This window comes from Ornithorhynchus anatinus, chromosome X4 (assembly GCF_004115215.2).
Source record: "Ornithorhynchus anatinus isolate Pmale09 chromosome X4, mOrnAna1.pri.v4, whole genome shotgun sequence".
Taxonomy (NCBI): domain Eukaryota; kingdom Metazoa; phylum Chordata; class Mammalia; order Monotremata; family Ornithorhynchidae; genus Ornithorhynchus; species Ornithorhynchus anatinus.
In genome coordinates, this window is record NC_041752.1 from 5428459 (window position 1) to 5446724 (window position 18266).

At 50.0% G+C, this 18266-nt stretch overlaps 3 protein-coding genes across 3 annotated transcripts; all 3 read right to left on the minus strand.

Moving 5' to 3' along the window:
* Nucleotides 1-218: 218 nt before the first annotated feature.
* On the minus strand, nt 219-1163 carry LOC114807794 (olfactory receptor 1361-like). The gene has a single exon (XM_029054203.1). It carries the CDS (start codon nt 1161-1163, stop codon nt 219-221), a length of 945 nt encoding a protein of 314 aa, XP_028910036.1.
* Nucleotides 1164-10620: 9457 nt separating this feature from the next.
* LOC100082602 (olfactory receptor 1361-like) lies at nt 10621-11891 on the minus strand. Its single transcript, XM_001513215.3, has 2 exons — nt 11860-11891; nt 10621-11581 (listed from the first exon to the last, which is right to left on the minus strand). The coding sequence occupies exons 1-2, from the start codon at nt 11889-11891 to the stop codon at nt 10621-10623; spliced, it is 993 nt and encodes a 330-aa protein (XP_001513265.3).
* A 4859-nt stretch (nt 11892-16750) lies between these two features.
* On the minus strand, nt 16751-17692 carry LOC114807795 (olfactory receptor 1361-like). The gene has a single exon (XM_029054204.1). It carries the CDS (start codon nt 17690-17692, stop codon nt 16751-16753), a length of 942 nt encoding a protein of 313 aa, XP_028910037.1.
* Between the last annotated feature and the right edge of the window lie 574 nt (nt 17693-18266).

The following is an 18266-nucleotide window of genomic DNA, read 5'->3' on the forward strand; positions in this document are numbered from 1 at the left end:
TCTGGTGGGTGAGGCTACACAGAGAAAACACAGGACAGAGTCTGGGTCAGTGGGACCTGGTGCTAGCCCCGGTTCCATGGGATTCAGTGGTCATCTCTAAGACCTCTGGTTCCAGAGGGCCCAGTGTAGGTCCAGATGCCAGTTGAGGTTCCATATGTCCCAGGGCAGGTCCAGGCTCCATGGTCTTAGTTCTATAAGATCCCATGTAAGTCCCTGTTCTATAGGGCTGGGGCCAGGTTCCAACTGCAGAGCGCCCGGCGCAAGGCTCCATGCAGGTCGCGGTTTCGCAGACTGTAGATGAAGGGGTTGAGCAGGGGGGTCACTACCGCATACAGCACCGCCGCCACTGAGTCCTTTCCAGGTGACTGTGTAGACGAAGGCAAGAAGTAGACGGCGACAATGGTCCCGTAGAAGAGAGAGACCACAGCCAGGTGGGAGCCACAGGTGGAGAAGGCTTTGAATCTTCCTCTGGCCGAGGGCACCCTGAGGACGGCGGCAATGATGCGGATGTAGGAGATCAGGATAAGAGTGAAGGGAATTGCAATGGACGACCCCCCTACGATCAAAACCACCAGCTCATTGACCGAGGTGTCCGAGCAGGACAGCTGCAGCAACGGGGCCAGGTCACAGAAGAAGTGGGGGATGGTGCGGTCAGCACAGAAGGAAAGTTTTGTCACCAGGATGGTGTGTAACAGGGAGATGAGATTAGTAATGACCCAACAGGCAGCCACCAGCAGGACACAGCGCTGGGGGCCCATGGCCGTGGCGTAGTCCAGGGGCCGACAGATGGCCATGAAGCGGTCGTAAGCCATCACGGCCAGGAGCAAATTGTCCAGATCCGAAAAAATAAGAAAAAAGTATAACTGGCTCAGACAGCCGACATAGGAGATGGCTGGGCTGCTGGTCTGCATGTTGGTCAGCATCTTGGGGACGGTGGTGGAGGAGAAGCAGACGTCGACCAGGGACAGGTTGGCGAGGAAGAAGTACATGGGGGACTGGAGGTGCGAGTCGGTGCCAATGGCAAGGACAATGAGCAGGTTCCCCCCCACGGTGACCAGGTACAGAGTCAGGAAGAGCACCAAGAGGAGCCGCTGCTGCTCGGAATCACTGGACAGGCCCAGCAGGATGAACCCCGAGGCCCCCGTCTTGTTCTCTGAGCCCATGGCTGGGATAGTTCTGCAATCAAAAACTCACAACTGAAAGCAGCAACATACATATACATAGGTACACGCATGCACAGTCATACATTTGCACGCGCATATATATGCCTGCTCACCTATGCAAATATGCTTGCACACATACACAGATACATATGTAAATGCACAGACACATTCATGCATATGGTTGCATATATACATTTGCTTGAACATATTTGCAAATACATATATACATATGCATGCACAAATGCATACACACATATGCATGAACAAATACACACACAAACACACACATATATATAATAATGATGGTATTTGTTAAGCGGTTACTGTGTGCCAAGCACTGTTCTAAGCACTGGGGAGGGATACGAGGTGATCAGATAGTCTCATGTGGGGTTCACAGTCTTAATCCCCATTTTACAGATGAAGAAACTGAGGCACAGAGAAGTTAAGTGAGTTGCCCAAAGTCACACAGCTGACAAGTGGTGGAGCCGGGATTAGAACCCATGACCTCTGACTCGCAAGACTGGGTTCTTTCCACTAGGCCACGTCTGTGTTTCCATTTGGTGCTTTTACTACCCAAGAGCCTTACATTAGTTATTTTTATTTACTCCCCACAACACCCCTGGAGATAGAGGATGCAGGTATTAGTATCATTAATTTACAGCTGGGGAAACCGAGGCACAGTGGGTTGAAGTGGCTTGACCAAAGCTACACAGGGAATGAGTGGCAGAGCTGGGGTTAGAACCCGGAGCCTCCAGCTTCCAAGACCGCAGTTCTCCTACTACGCTCCACTGCCTCCCCAAGCCTGCCTCCTTCAGATGCATACGTTTGCTTATACATACACATACATGCTCATTCATTCACTCATTCAATAGTATTTATTGAGCGCTTACTATGTGCAGAGCACTGTACTAAGAGCTTGGAATGCACAATTCAGCAACAGATAGAGACAATCCCTGCCCAATGATGGGCTTACAGTCTAATCAGGGGAGACAGATGGACAAAAACAAGGCAACATGATCACGATAAATAGAATCAAGGGGATGTACACCTCATTAACAAAATAAATAGGGTAATAAAAATATATACAAATGAGCACAGTGCTGAGGGGAAGGGAAGGGAGAAGGGGAGGAGCAGAGGGAAAGGGGGCTTAGCTGAGAGGAGGTGAAGGGGGGAAGGGGGAGGGAGCAGAGGATGGAGGGGGAGCAGAGAGGGAGCAGAGGGAAAAGGGGAAGCTCAGTCTGGAAAGGCCTCTTGGAGGAGGTGAGCTCTCAGTAGGGCTTTGAAGAGGGGAAGGGAGTTAGTTTAGCGGAGGTGAGGAGGGAGGGCATTCTAGGACAGTGGGAGGACGTGGGCCAGAGGTCGACTGCAGGATAGGCGTGAACGGGGGACGGTGAGGAGGTGAGCGGCAGAGGAGCAGAGCGTGCTCATGCCAATGCGTACATGTACATATAGAGCCTCATAAAGGAGGGTCTGGGCTCCCAGGCTGTCCTTAAGCCATTGGTTGATTGGAGTCATGGGAGCCTTGCCCTGGTCCTGAGCTTGCACTGGCTAGCCTGCCACTCCCCTCCCATTTTCTCGCCTCCCAAACTGCTGATCTACTGAAAATGCTTCTCTCCTTTCCTCCCTCTCTCCTACTGCCCACCTCATCCTCAGCCAATCCTTTTCTGCAGCCCCATCAGGCACCATCTCTGCTGACTTTTGAACTTAGATCTAGGCAAGGTTTGAGTCTGTCTGGGGTGAGGGTTGGAGGGAGGGGAGCTATCCCATTCCTCCTTCTCCAACACCAGGATCAATAAGGGAAGGACTTCCTGTCATACAGCAACTACTACATAGGGAGCATCACCCGCCGGGTCACTGACCATCCCTCCAATCCCCTCTCCTTGCTCCCTCTCCCAGGTCCCAATCTCCTGGACCAGGACCGGGAAGGTGCTCAGCTTATGGAATTCTAGGCCCCTGACTTCTCTCCTCCGATGCTGCAACTCTGGCCCCTGATCTGCCATGACCCCAGCCCCCAGCTACCCCCTCTCCCCATTTTTAGGGAAACATTTCTGGCAATTGTAGCCCCTCCACCCACACTGTTCCCGCCATGCTGTTCTACACACACACACACACACACAAAACTTTCAAGGGAATTTCTGTCTTTGCTCTGATCCACTGACTCCTTAAATCCTCCTCTCTGTTCCTCCCAACTCCCAGCCCCTTGTTCTATCAGTGTTCTATTCTGGTCCCAGATTTCCAATCCTGCTCTTACCATCCCCTAAGGCTCTGATGGACCTGTCCCCAGACAGCCCTGATCATGAACCCAGGACTCCTCGGCCCCCAGACTCCCTTGGAGGGAGAAGCAAGGTGGGGGCTGCAGGAGGGGAGAGGCTGCCCTTGCCAGACAGACCCAGAGCCCCTGTCCTCTGCCCTGCAGCTCTCTCGAATGGCCACTGTGTCCTGTTTGCTGTCCAGGGTTTTTTTGAATGACTACATATATGCTAACCTCAACTTCTTCAGTGGATCAGCTGTCTTCAACACTGTGGACCACAGCCTGTTTTTGGAAACACTATTTAACCTTGACTTTACTGACACTGTCCTAATTCTCCTCATGTTCTCTCTGGCCACTCCTCAGACTCTTTGGGAGACTCCTCCTCACCCCCATACTCTTTGATTATGGGAGTTCCTCAAGGTTCAGTTCTCTATCCCCTTTTATTCTCCATCTAAACCCACTCCCTTGGAGAACGCCTTTGGTCTCCCACCTTCAATTACCATCTCTTTGAACAATTCCCAAATCTGTTTCTCCAGCCCTGACCTCTCTCCTTTGAAGTCTCACATTTCCTTCTGCCTTCAGGACAACTCTACTCTGATGTCCCTCCATCACCTCAATCTTAACATGTCCCAAAACAGAACTTATTATCTTCCCACCCAAACCCGGTTCTCCCGCTACCTTTCCCATCACTGTAGGCAACACCACTATCCCCCCATCACCCAAGCCTGTGACCTTGGTATTTTCCCCCACTCATCTCTCTCTAGTTCAACCCACCTATTCAATCTTCCTCCAGATCCTGTCAGTTCTACTTCACTCATTCTTTCAGTCAATCAATCTTATTTATTGAGCTCTCACTGTGTGCAGAGCACAGTAAGAGCTTGAGAGAGTACAATACAACAATAAACAGACACATTCCCTTCCCACAAGGAGCTACACCATTAATATCTGCCCTTTTCCCTCCATACAAACTGCGGCTACACTGATACAAGCACTTATATCTCCCCGTGACAGCTACATCAACCTCCTCACTGACTGCCATGCCTCCCATTGCTCCCCACCTCAGTCTTTACTTCACTCCTCTGCCAGAATGTTTTTCTAAAACAATCATTTTGTTCATATCTCCCCAGTTCTTAAGAACCTCCAGTGGTTGCCCTTCTACTATTGCATCAAAGAGAAACTACTTACCACCAGCTTTAAAGCCCACTGTCAGCTCTTTCCTTATCTTACCTCGCTGATTTCCTATTAGGACTAAGCCCACATACTTCACTCCTGCAACATCAAACTGTACTTTACCATTATCTCATCTATCTCAATGCCAACTCCTCATCCATGTCCTGCCTCTAGTCTGGAACTCCCTACTGCTTAAAAGACTGCTATTCTCCCCACCTTCAAACGCTTACTAAAATCACATTTCCTCCAAGAGGCCTTCTCTGTTAAACCCTAATTTCCCCTCCTCCCTCTCCCTTCTGTGTCACCTCTGTACTTGGATCTGTTCCCTTTAAGCACTTTGTAGTCATCCTGCCCTTAGTTGAACAGCTCTTGTGCACATATCCATAATTTATTTTTATGCCTGTCTCCCCATATAGACTATTAGGTCCTTGTGGGCAGGGATGAAGTCTGCTATAAATAGGACATGGGCCTGGGAGTCAGAAGATCATGGGTTCTAATCCCTGCTCCACCACTTGCCTGCTCTATGACCCTGGGCAAGTCACTTTACTTCTCTGAGCCTCAGTGACCTCATCTGTAAAATGGGGATTGAGACTGGGAACCCTGAATGGGACAGGGACTGTGTCTAACCTGATTACCTTATAACTACCCCAGCACTTAGAATAGTGCTTGGCACATAGTAAGCACTTAACAAATACCATTATTATTATTATTATATTGTACTCTCTCAAGTGCTTAGTACAGTCAGTAAGCACTCAATAAATGTCACTGATTGATTGATTGATTGATTTAGAGATGCTACCCACAAAGAGGATTCTGGTGGGTGAGAGAGAGGATTGCGTTAGAGAATGTGTGTGTGTCTACGTGAGACCCCCCTGCCCCCCACCTCCCTTCTTATCATTACTGACCTGACTGATCAGTCCAGGTAACCTCAGAACATCATCACCAAGGGCCCTGGCTCTGCTGCCTTCACTCTCTCTCCTCCTTTGGAAGAGCCAGCTGGACTTGGGGAAACTATGTGTCCCGCTGTGAAATTCTGCAGTCACTCTTCTTGCAGTTCCAGTCTGGCTGGTCAAAGCCACCATCTGAGACCTGTTAAAAACCTCTGGCTCTGCTGTTGATGTTTTTTGGAATGGAAAATTCCAGACAAGATGAGGCCCAGGCCCTGCCCACCCAGAGATAAATTCAGATGGAGTAAGAGGCTGGAGATGGGAGAGGGAGGAGACATTTCCTTAAATTCTGGAGAACCAGGGGGCAGAAAGATAAAGTTCTTATCAGAGGAGAAAGTGGTTTTGGAAAGAGGATGGCACTATGCCAGTGACCCAATCCCCAACACTCCTCGTTAGGGCGAGTTCTCAGTCAGTACCCTGGGCTCTGCTCCTCTCCTGGGGAGACCATTGCTTTGAGGCCTTGTCCCAGGGGTTTCCCCATCTTAACTGTCTCCATTCATGCCCGAGTCTAGGGAAATTGCCGCCTCCTGGCCTGTGTAATGGGCCTCAGTGGTTGAGCAATGGAGTTACTCCAGGGTCTCTATCTTCCCTGTTCCCCTTCTCCCTACCAGTAATTTATTTCAGTGGTCTCTATCTTCCCTGTTCCCCTTCTCCCTACCAGTAATTCATTTCAGTGCCTGTCTCCATGGCTGGATTTTTATCTCGTCGAGGACAGGAATCGTGGCTACTAACTCTAGCCTCCCAAGTGCTTTGTAAAGTGCTCTGCACACAGTAAATGCTTAATAAAAACTACTGATGGATTTTTTTATGGTATTTGTTAAGTGCTTACTATGTGCCAGGCATTATTCTAAGCACTGGAGTAGACACATGTGAAAATTAGGTTAGACACAGTCCCTGTGCAACATAGGGTTCACAGTCTCAATTCTCATTTTGCAGATGAGGTAACTAAGACTCAGAGAAGTTAAGTGTCTTAACCAGGTCACACAGCAGACAAGTTGTGGAGTCAGATTAGAGCCGAGGTCCTTCTGACTCCCTTGTCACTGCTCCCTGCTCCTTGATCTGGATCTCTCCTCCACACTCACTGTGGGTCCTCCTGTCCCCACTCACTAAGTCATTCAGCAGCAGAGGCCCAGGAAGAGCTATGTTAACTACCTCCCAATCCTCCCTTTGAAAGGGCCTGAAGTCTAGGGAATGGGCAGGAACTGGCCGGGGTGACCCTTTGCAGAAGGAGTCAGGGAAATATCTGAGCACCATTTCCTGACTGAGATGGACAGTGATGAACAGTCAGCAGCTGCCAGTGCCCAGGAAATGCTCATTCATTCATTCATTCATTCATTCATTCAATAGTATTTATTGAGCATTTACTATGTGCAGAGCACTGAATGCACAATATGGCAACAGAGACAATCCTTGCCCAATAACGGGCTCACAGTCTAAATGGGGGAGACAGACAGCAAAGCAAAACAGAACAAAACTAAACAAAACAACATCATCCAAATAAAAAGAATCACAGAGATATACACATCATTAACAAAATAAATAGAGTAATAAATAATATATACAAATATGCACTGTGCTGAGGGGAGGGGAAGGGGGAAGAGCAGAGGGCGGGAGAGGGGGGAATGGGGAGGGTGAGGAGGAGCAGAGAGAAAGAGGGGGCTCAGTCTGGGAAGGCCTCCTGGAGGAGGTGAGCTCTCAGCAGGGCTTTGAAGAGGGGGAGAGAGTTAGTTTGGTGGATGTGAGGAGGGAGGGCATTCCAGGACAGCAGTAGGACGTGGGTCAGGGGTCGATGGCAGGACAGGTAGGAACAGGGGACTGTGAGGAGGTGAGCGGCAGAGGAGAGGAGTGTACAGGGTGGGCTGTAGAAGAAAAGAAGGGAGTTGAGGTAGGAGGGGGCAAGGTGATGGAGAGCTTTGAAACCAAGAGTAAGGAGTTTTTGTTTTGAGCGAAGGTAGATAGGCCACCACTGGAGGTTTTTGAGGAGGGGAGTGACATGTCCAGAGCGCTTCTGCAGGAAGATGAATGCAGATCCTCTGCAGGGCAACGGAATGAAGAATAGACTGGAGTGGGGAGAGACAGGAGGAAGGGAGATCAGAGAGAAGGTTGACACAATAATCTAGTTGGGATATTATGAGAGCTTGTACCATCACGGTAGCAGTTTGGATGAAGAGGAAAGGGTGGATCTTGGTGATATTGTGAAGGTGAAATGTTGCTCTCCGGGATGGGCCACCAAGCCTTTGGGGAGATCGGGGCCCTGAGAATGTGTAAGTCTCTCAGCCCCTTGAGCGAGCTTAGTCTCCAGAGCCTTGGGCATGCTGACTGGACACCCGAGGAGAAACAGTTAGATGCCCAGCAGCCAGGGGATGGTGGCTTGGACTATTCATTCAATAGTATTTATTGAGTGCTTACTATGTGCAGAGCACTGTACTAAGCACTTGGAATGAACAAGTTGGCAACAGATAGAGACAGTCCCTGCCGTTTGACGGGCTTACAGTCTAATCGGGGGAGACGGACAGACAGGAACAATGGCAATAAATAGAGTCAAGGGGATGAACATCTCGTAAAAACAATGGCAACTAAATAGAATCAAGGCAATGTACATTTCATTAACAAAATAAATAAGGTAATAAATATATACAGTTGAGCAGACGAATAGAGTGCTGAGGGGATGGGAAGGGAGAGGAGAAGGAGCAGAGGGAAATGGGGGGGAAAGAGGGTTAAGCTGAGGAGAGGTGAAGGGGGGGTGGTAGAGGGAGTAGAGGGAGAAGAGGAGCTCAGTCTGGGAAGGCCTCTTGGAGGAGGTGAGTTTTAAGTAGGGTTTTGAAGAGGGGAAGAGAATAAGTTTGGCAGAGGTGAGGAGGGAGGGCGTTCCAGGACTGCGGGAGGACGTGGCCCAGGGGTCGATGGTGGGATAGGCAAGACCGAGGGACGGTGAGGAGGTGGGTGGCAGAGGAGCGGAGCGTGCGGGGTGGGCGGTAGAAAGAGAGAAGGGAGGAGAGGTAGGAAGGGGCAAGGTGATGGAGAGCCTTGAAGCCTAGAGTGAGGAGTTTTTGTTTGGAGCGGAGGTTGATAGGCAACCACTGGAGTTGTTTAAGAAGGGGAGTGACATGCCCAGATCGTTTCTGCAGGAAGATGAGCCGGGCAGCGGAGTGAAGAATAGACCGGAGCGGGGCGAGAGAGGAGGAAGGGAGATCAGAGAGAAGGCTGACACAGTAGTCTAGCCGGTATATAACGAGAGCCCGTAGCAGTAAGGTAGCCATTTGGGTGGAGAGGAAAGGGCGGATCTTGGCGATATTGTAAAGGTGAAACCGGCAGGTCTCGGTAACGGATAGGATGTGTGGGGTGAACGAGAGAGACGAGTCAAGGATGACACCGAGATTGCAGGCCCGAGAGACGGGAAGGATGGTCGTGCCATCCACGGTGATAGGGAAGTCTGGGAGCGGACCGGGCTTGGGAGGGAAGATGAGGAGCTCAGTCTTGCTCATGTTGAGTTTTAGGTGGCGGGCCGACATCCAGGTGGAGACGTCCTGGAGGCGGGAGGAGATGCGAGCCTGAAGGGAGGGGGAGAGGACAGGGGCGGAGATGTAGATCTGCGTGTCATCTGCGTAGAGATGGTAGTCAAAGTCGTGAGAGCGAATGAGTTCACCGAGGGAGTGAGTATAAATGGAGAACAGAAGAGGGCCAAGAACTGACCCTTGAGGAACTCCAACACTTAAAGGATGGGAGGGGGAGGAGGCGCCAGCGAAGGAGACAGAGAATGACCGGCCAGAGAGGTAAGAGGAGAACCAGGAGAGGACGGAGTCCGTGAAGCCAAGGCGAGATAAGGTATGGAGGAGGAGGGGATGGTGGACAGTATCAAAGGCAGCAGAGAGGTCAAGGAGGATTAGAATGGAGTAGGAGCCATTGGATTTGGCAAGAAGGAGGTCATGGGTGACCTTAGAGAGAGCAGTCTCGGTAGTCTTAGTAGTCTTAGTCTCAGACTAAGGCAGCCAATGCCAGGTGCCAGAAAAAAGCAGGCCCACAGCCCCCATCCTTGTGTGTGCCTGCTAGCACCTGCCACAGGCAGGAAGGAAAGGGAGCAGTTAAGAGTCCAAAGAGGCCACAAAGTTTCCTATAAGACAATGGAAGGACAAGAGCTGGGCCCAGAGAGGTGGGTGTAGAAGAGAACACAGTGAGGAAAGGAGGAAGGGGCGAGTGGGGAAGCTCCACTCTGAGGCAGGGGATCTGCATGGGGGAGAGAGGGGTTCACTGGACCATCAGAGGTATAGGGGAAAGGGCAGTGGGGGGTGGAGAGATGGTCAGAGATTAGGGAAGGGGACAGCGGAGGATCAGAGAGGCTGGATGGATTGAGGAGGAGGGACTCTGGAGGGTGAGGATATGGATGAATATCCAATGAATTCCCAGGAAATCATACACTTCAGACTTTTTGGAAAAGTCTTTAGTGCTCACTCTCTGTGAAGAAGCAGGGAGCTCAGATTTGGAAACTGAGCTGGCTCCCCAATGAACTCATGATTGCTTCATATGGTCCAATTCTTGCTGACCCTTATCTCATCATCATGGTATGAAGGATATGATCCTCAACTCCCAAGTTCAACTTTGGCCCTGACCCACCCTCTGCCCCATCATCTCCTGCTGGCCTGGAGCGGCCATCAATTGGTTTCCTAAATGTGGAAGGGACAAGGTAGGACCTGGCAGGAAAATGTGATTCTGGGTAGATGGTCCAGGCTCCAGAGAGTTTGGAAAATCTGAGCTAAATCCCCAGAGGTCTGGCTTTGGCTCCAGCAGAGCAGAGAAGCAGAATAGCAGAGTAAAATGAGCACAGTACTGAGAGTCAGAAGGCCTGGGTTCTAATTCTTGCTGTGGGACTTGCCTTATCTGTGAACTTGGACAAGTCATTCAACTCCTTTATGCCTCAGTCTCTTCATCTGTAAAGTGAAGATTAAATAGCTGGTATCCTTCCTCTTTAGACTGCGGGATAGAGTGTGTGTCGGGTCTGATTATATTGTATCTACCCCAGCACTTAGTAAACTGCTTGGCATAGAGTAAGTACTTAACAAATATGAAAATTATTACAATTAGGGGTCTGGAATCACTGTTGGAGAATAGAGGGAGTCCTCTTGCAGAAGAATGTGTGCAGGGCCTGGTGAAGGTCGTGGTTGCGCAGGCTGTAGATGAAGGGGTTCAACAGAGGGGTCACCACTGCGTATGATACTGCAGCTAGGCTGCTCTCATCAGAGGAGCTGGGGGGAGAGGGGCAGAGGTACACGCCGATGACTGTCCCGTAGAACAGTGAGACCACAGCCAGGTGGGAACCGCAGGTGGAGAAGGCTTTGTGCTTGCTTCCCGATGAGGGCATTTTCAGGATGGCAGAGATTATGTGGGCATAAGAGACCAAGATGCACATCAGAGGAATTAAAATCACCGCACCACTCACGGACATTAGCATCAGCTCATTGATAGAGGTGTCGGAGCAGGACAGCAGCAGCAGTGGAGCCAAATCGCAGAAGAAGTGGGGGATGGTGTGGTCAGCACAGAAGCTTAGCTGAACCAACAGAACGGTGTGTAACAGGGAATTGAACTGAGCGATGACCCAGCAGGCGGCCACCAGCAGGACACAGCGCCGGGGGCTCATGGCTGTGACATAGCCCAGGGGTTGGCAGATGGCCATGAAACGGTCATAGGCCATCACAGCCAGGAGGAAGTCGTCCAGGCCTCCAAATAGAAATGAAAAATACACCTGGCTCAGACAGCCGGCGTAGGAGATGGTGTGGTTACCAGTCTGCATGACGGCCAACATCTTGGGGACGGTGGTGGAGGAGAAGCAGACGTCGACCAGGGACAGGTTGGCGAGGAAGAAGTACATGGGGGACTGGAGGTGCGAGTTGGTGCCGATGGCCAGGACGATGAGCAGGTTCCCCCCCACGGTGACCAGGTATAGAGCCAGGAAGAGCAGGAAGAGGAGCCACTGCTGCCCAGGGTCGCTGGACAGGCCCAGCAGGATGAACACCGAGATGCCCGTCTGGTTTGCAGAGTCCATGGCTGCGATGGTTCTGCAGTGAGAAAGTCAAGGATTAAAAACAACTCCATGTACATCCATAGGCACATACATGTATACACATGCCCTCTCAGAAATACACATATGTATTGGCACATATGCATGCAAATGCACACACATATATAAATGTGTGGACATATACATGCACAAACTTGCACACCTACACAACTATGCACATATATACATATTAATACATACACACCCATATATGCATACACACCCATATATGCATACACACAAACACACACCAATGCATGCCATATATGCATATGCATGAACAAATATAAATTTTTGAATATATACATTCACTTATATGCATACAAATGCATACATATACACATACACTTGCATGAGGGAGGATCTCGTCAGATAGAAAACCCTCCGACTGGCTCACAGGCTGTCCCTAGTTAGTGGTTGGTCGGAATCACGGGAGCCATTTGCTGGGACTAAGCTTGCCCTCACCTTCCCCTACTTCCAGCCACTCCACTGCTGATCTGCTGGGAATGCCTCCCTCTTCTCCCCCTTTCTCCTACTGCCTGCCCTTAGCCAGCCTTTATCTGCAGCCCCATTGGGTGCCATCTTTACTTAGTGTTACCCTTGTTTGGGTGGAGTGGTGGTGGAGAGGTGCTGAGTGTGCCTGCACAAGAAAGGGACCTGCCAAATTCCTCCTCTCACACACCCGGGTCAATGAGAGAAGGACTTCCTGTTACAAATCCTTCAAATCCCCTCTCCCTACTCCATCTCTCAGGCACCAATCTCTTGAACTAGGGCTGGGAAGACACTCAGTCTAGGCCACTGACACTTCTCTTCCACTGTCCCCACTCCAGTCCCTGCTCTGCCAGGACTCCAGCGCCCAGCAACTTCCCTCCCCATTTCCAGGGACAGCGTGTCCATCGAATGGAACCCAATCTCAGATCCACAATTGATAGACCTAACAGAACATTGTTGCCTTCCAGGACTACCACCCCAGCCACCTGGCCCCTTTCCACCAGAGTAAGGTAAGGGCTGGTGCTTAAGCAGCTGAGATCCAGGTTGGAACCATAGGCATCCTTAGACATTGCTCGATTGGGTTCTGCTCCCCTTTCCTTCTCCTCTTCCTCACAGCTTCTGAACTGAGGGATAGAATTGAAAACTTTTCCTGACATCCACACCTCCCTCTTCAACGTACCCTCCATGCCCTGCCCCATCTCTTTTCCACCCCTCTACTGAACATCTCCCCCCACCCTCTCCACCATTCTTTTATCAACACTTCTCCTTCCTTTTTAGTCTGCACACTATTCAGGGACAAACACACACACACACAAACAGACACCCACATACCCACATACATACAATCACACAAATCAAAACATACACCTCTAAAATATATTCCCTTCTTTGCTCTGGTCCACGGACTCTTCCCGCCCCCTTCTCACTGTCCTGATGATGCTCTATTCTGGTCCTGGAGTCCAAATCCTGCTCTTGTTTCTCCCTAAGATATCACTCACTCAGGAATCTGATGAGCCTGTTCCCCGGCAGCTCTGTTGATCCAGCGCCCTTCAACCCCCAACTCCCTCGGGGGAAGCAGCAGGGTAGGGGCTTCCAGAGGAAAGGGGCTGCCTTGCCAGGCAAACCTGGAGCCTCTGACCTCTGCTCCTCTAGTCTCTGGATTGGCCACAGTGTCCTGTCTACTGCCCAGGGGGATTTAAGCATAACTGCCTGGGAAATGCTGCCCACCGAGAGAGAGGCAGTTAGTGGTGATGGGGAGAGGGTTGGTTTAGGGCAAGGTGTGTGTGTGTGTGTGTGTGTGCGTGTGCATGCATGAGCGAGTGAGCGAGCGAGCGGGAGAGAATGACCTGTTTAAAACTGCTGCCTCTGCTGCCTCATGCTTTTTGGAATGGAAGATCCCAGGGAAGGTGTGGGTCTAAGGATGGAGATGGGGATAGAGAAGCCTATCCTCTAATTCCAGAGGACCAAGAAGCCAAGGGTTATGAGAAGTGGAAGTGGTATATGAAAGGGGCTGGAAGTGCGCCTGGCAATCCAATCCCCAATGCTCCTCATTAGGGCCAGTCCTGAGTTCGTGCCCTGGGCTCTACTCCTCTCTGGGGAGCCTGTCGCTTTGGGGAAACCTTGTCTTAAGGGTTTACCCAAGCTAACTATCCTCTTAACTCCAGATTGTAGTGAAACTGGCTCAATTCTTGGACCCTAGGAGCCAAGCAGTGTAGTTAATAATAATGTTGGTATTTGTTAAGTGCTTACTATGTGCCGAGCACTGTTCTAAGTGCTGGGGTAGACACAAGGGAATCAGGTTGTCCCACGTGGGGCTCACAGTCTTAATCCCCATTTTACAGATGAGGTAACTGAGGCACCGAGAAGTTAAGTGACTTGCCCAAAGTCACACAGCTGACAAATGGCCGAGCGGGGATTTGAACCCATGACCTCTGACTCCAAAGCCCGTGCTCTTTCCACTAAGCCACGCTGCTTCTCTAGTTACTCTAGGGTCTTTGTCTTCCCAGTCCTCTCTTTTGGCTACCTGTAATTTACTTCATTGTCTGTCTCTCCTGCTAGTTTGTGAGCTTCTCGAGGGCTGTGATTGTGTTTACCATCTCTACTGGTCTTTGAATAGAACAAGAGCCAGGATTAGTACCCAGGTCCCCTAACGCCCACACCTGTCTCTTTCCAGTTGGCTATGCTGGTTCTCCAAGCTTCTCCAGAGCAGAAATCTTGTCTATTTACACTATGTTAACCTTCCAAATGCTGGCACAGTGTTCTGCTCGTAGTAAGTGCTTAATCAAAAAGTACAGTGCTTATGTAAATAGCCATATTATCTACTATTACCCCATCCATAACTTATTTTAAAGTTTGCCCCGCCCCCCGTAGACTATAAGCTCTTTATGGGCAGAAGTCTTGTCAAGCAAATTTATTACATTGTACTCTTCAATGATTTTAGTACACTGACATAGTAAGCACTCAATGAATGACTCTGATCAATCGATTATTTGAAATGTGCTCTTCTCTTTGGCCCTTCTCCCTAGACTGAGGCCTCTCCTCCATACGCACTGTGGGTCCTGCTGTCCCGTGTCACTATGGAAGGGCCCGAGGTCCGAGCCACTGTCAAGAACTGGCCAGCATGACTCCTGCAAAGAAACCAGGGAAACTCTAAGCACCATTTCCTGAATTAAGTGGAAAGTGACAACAGATCAGCAAATGCCCACTTCCAAGAAGCACCATTCTTCAGGAAGGACCATAGAGTCTCTGGGAGGAGTGGGGGTCTGGGAGTGGGCTAATGTCAGCCTCTAGAGGTAGCCCTAGCTGAGGGAACAGGGGCACAATGAAGGGCTGCCCAGGGGAAAACGATAAGATGCCCAGGTGTAAGGAACAGGGTGTGTGTTGGGAAAAGGACACAGTTAGAAAAGAGGAAGAGGCAAGTGAATGGAGCCCTGTCCTGAGGCATAGGACAGCATGGGGAACAGAGGGGGCAGCTGGACCATCAGAAGGATAGGACAATGGCCAGCAGGGGTCAGGAGATAGATGAGAGCCTGGGGCAGGGGTAACAGGGGACAAGAGAGGCCGGATGGATCGAGGAGGAGGTGCCCAGGAGGGTGGCGGTCAATGCAGAGTGAGGACATGGAGGAATGCCCAACCAATTCCCAGGAAAGTATGTACTTTGGAGTCTTTGTGAAAGTACACTAACCTCATCAGTACTCACTCCCTGAAAAGAAGCAGGGAGCTCAGGCCAAGGCACTGGGGCAGGCTCCCAGTGAACTCGTGATGGCTTCAGATGATCCGTCCCTTGTTGCCCTTTATCTCAACATCCCCTTACAGTAAGCATGATCCTCAGCACCCTAGTTCACCCTTGGCCCCATAGAAGCAGTGTGGCTCGGTGGAAAGAGCCTGGGCTTGGGAGCCAGAGGTCAGGGGTTTGAATCCCGGCTCTGTCACTTGTCAGCTGTGTGACTATGGGCAAGTCACTTAACTTCTCTGTGCCTCAGTTCCCTCATCTGTAAAATGGGGATTAAGACTGTGAGCCCCACGTGGGACAACCTGATTACCCTGTATCTACCCCAGCGCTTAGAACAGTGCTCGGCACATAGTAAGCACTTAACAAATACCAACATTACCATTCCCCGCACCATCTCCTGCAGGCTTGGAGCTACAATCAGTTGGTTTCCTGAATGTGGAGGGGAAAGGATGAGATCCAACAGGGAAATGTGATCCAGGGAAGGTAGTCCAGGATGCAGGAAGTTTGGAAAATCTGAGCTGTAGCCCCAGAGATCTGGTTCCAGCTCCAAGGTAGCAGAGAAGCAGCATAGCTTAATCAATCAATCAATAGCATTTATTGAGCACTTACTGTGTGCAGAGGACTGTACTATTTGCTTAGGAGAGTATAATATAACAGAGCTGGGAGGAAAGTTCCCTTTCCACAAGGAGCTTACAGTCTAGAAGGGAAGACAGACAAATATAAATAAATTACAGATATGCATAAGTGTTGTGGGATTGAAGGTGAGGTGAATAAAGGTGCAGTTCCAAATACAGCTGCAATGTAGAAGGGAGTGGGAGAAGAGGAAATGAGAGCTTGGTTGGGGAAGGCCTCTTGGAGATGTGATTTTAATGGAAGGAGCTCAATGGAACGAGCACAGTACTGTGAGTCACGAGGCCTGCGTTCTAATTCTAGCTGCAAAACTTGCATGATGTGTGATCTTGGACAAGTCACTAAACTTCTTTATACCTCAGTCTCTTTATCTGAAAAATGGGGATTAAATAGCTGGTGTCCCTTCCCTTTAGACTGGGGGACAAAGTCTGTGTCTGGTCCAATTGCATTTTATCTACCCCATTGCTTAATATGGAGCTTGGCACTGCGTAAGCAGTGTGGCTCAGTGGAAAGAGCCTGGACTTGGGAGTCAGAGGTCATGGGTTCGAATCCCGGCTCTGTCATTTGGCAGCTGTGTGACTGTGGGCAAGTCACTTAACTTCTCTGTGCCTCATTTACCTCATCTGTAAAATGGGGATTAACTGTGAGCCTCACGTGGGACAACCTGATTACCCTATGTCTACCTCAGCGCTTTGAACAGTGCTCTGCACATAGTAAGCACTTAACAAATGCCAACATTATTATTATTATTATTATTAAAAATAATCCTTAACACATATGAAAATTATTACAATTAGGGATCTGAAATCACAGTTACAGTTTGGAGGGTTTCTTCCTACAAAGAAGTCTGTACAGGGCCCGTTGCAGGTCTTGGTTGCGAAGACTGTAGATGAAGGGGTTGAGCAGGGGAGTCACCACCGCGTATGATACTGCAGCTAGGCTGTTCTCATCAGTGGAGCCTGGGGATGAGGGGCAGAGGTATTCGCCGATGACTGTACCGTAGAACAGCGAGACTACAGCCAGGTGGGAACCGCAGGTGGAAAAGGCTTTGTGCTTGCTTCCTACTGAGGGCATTCTCAAGATGGCAGAGATTATGTGGGCATAAGAGCCCAGGATGCACATCAGGGGAATTAAAATCACCGCACCACTCACACACATTAGCATCAGCTCATTGATGGCGGGATCGGAGCAGGACAGCAGCAGCAGCGGAGCCAAGTCGCAGAAGAAGTGGGGGATGGTGCGGTCAGCACAGAAGCTTAGCTGAGCCAACAGGATGGTGTGTAACAAGGAATTGAACTGAGCGATGACCCAGCAGGCGGCCACCAGCAGGACACAGCGCTGGGGGCTCATGTCTGTGATGTAGCCCAGGGGTCGGCAGATGGCCTTGAAACGGTCATAGGCCATCACAGCCAGGAGGAAGTCGTCCAGGCTTCCAAATAGAAATGAAAAATACACCTGGCTCAGACAGCCGGCGTAGGAGATGGTGTGGCTACCAGTCTGCATGATGGCCAACATCTTGGGCACTGTGGTGGAGGAGAAGCAGATGTCGACCAGGGACAGGTTGGCAAGGAAGAAGTACATGGGGGAGTGGAAGTGTGAGTTGGTGCCGACGGCCAAGACGATGAGCAGGTTCCCCCCCATGGTGACCAGGTACAGAGCAAGGAAGAGCACAAAGAGGAGCCACTGCTGCCCGGGGTCGCTGGACAGGCCCAGCAGGATGAACACTGAGATGCCTGTCTCGTTTGCTGAGCCCATGACTGCACTGGTTCTGCAGTGAAAGTCAGGGTTAAAAACAACTCCATGTATATTCTTAGTCACTTACATATATACACATCCCCTCTCAGAAACACACATATATATTTGCACACCTTTGCACACACATAAACACACATGCACATATGAATACGTGGACATATACTTGCATAAGCTTGCACACCTATACATCTATGCACATATAAACAAATACATCTGTCACCCCCCTTCTAGAGTGTGAGCCCATTACTGGGTAAGAATTGTCTCTACCTGTTGCTGAATTGTACTTCCCAAGTGCTTAGTACAGTGCTCTGCACACAGTAAGCATTCAATAAATACGATTGAATGAATGAATACATATTTATGCACATAGACATACACTCACACCAATGCATGCCATATATGCATATGCATGCACAAATGCATATTTTTGAATATATATTCACATATCCTAATTCACTTCCATCTTAATCCTCCTCAACCTCTTATCTGCCTTTGGCACTGTGGACCATCCCCTTCTCCTCAACACGTTATCCAACCTTGCCTTCACTGACTCCGTCCTCTCCTGGTACTCCTC

What these genes read in the sequence shown, in the direction of transcription:
- LOC100082602 (XM_001513215.3), bottom strand. Translation starts at nt 11,891, where the DNA reads ATGTATATATTCAAAAATTTATATTTGTTCAT. An exon ending in AAAAATTTATATTTGTTCAT is followed by an intron (nt 11,582 to 11,859) that starts GCATATGCATAT and finishes TTCTCACTGCAG; the next exon opens with AACCATCGCAGCCATGGACT.
- LOC114807795 (XM_029054204.1), bottom strand. Translation starts at nt 17,692, where the DNA reads ATGGGCTCAGCAAACGAGACAGGCATCTCAGTGTTCATCCTGCTGGGC.
- LOC114807794 (XM_029054203.1), bottom strand. Translation starts at nt 1,163, where the DNA reads ATGGGCTCAGAGAACAAGACGGGGGCCTCGGGGTTCATCCTGCTGGGC.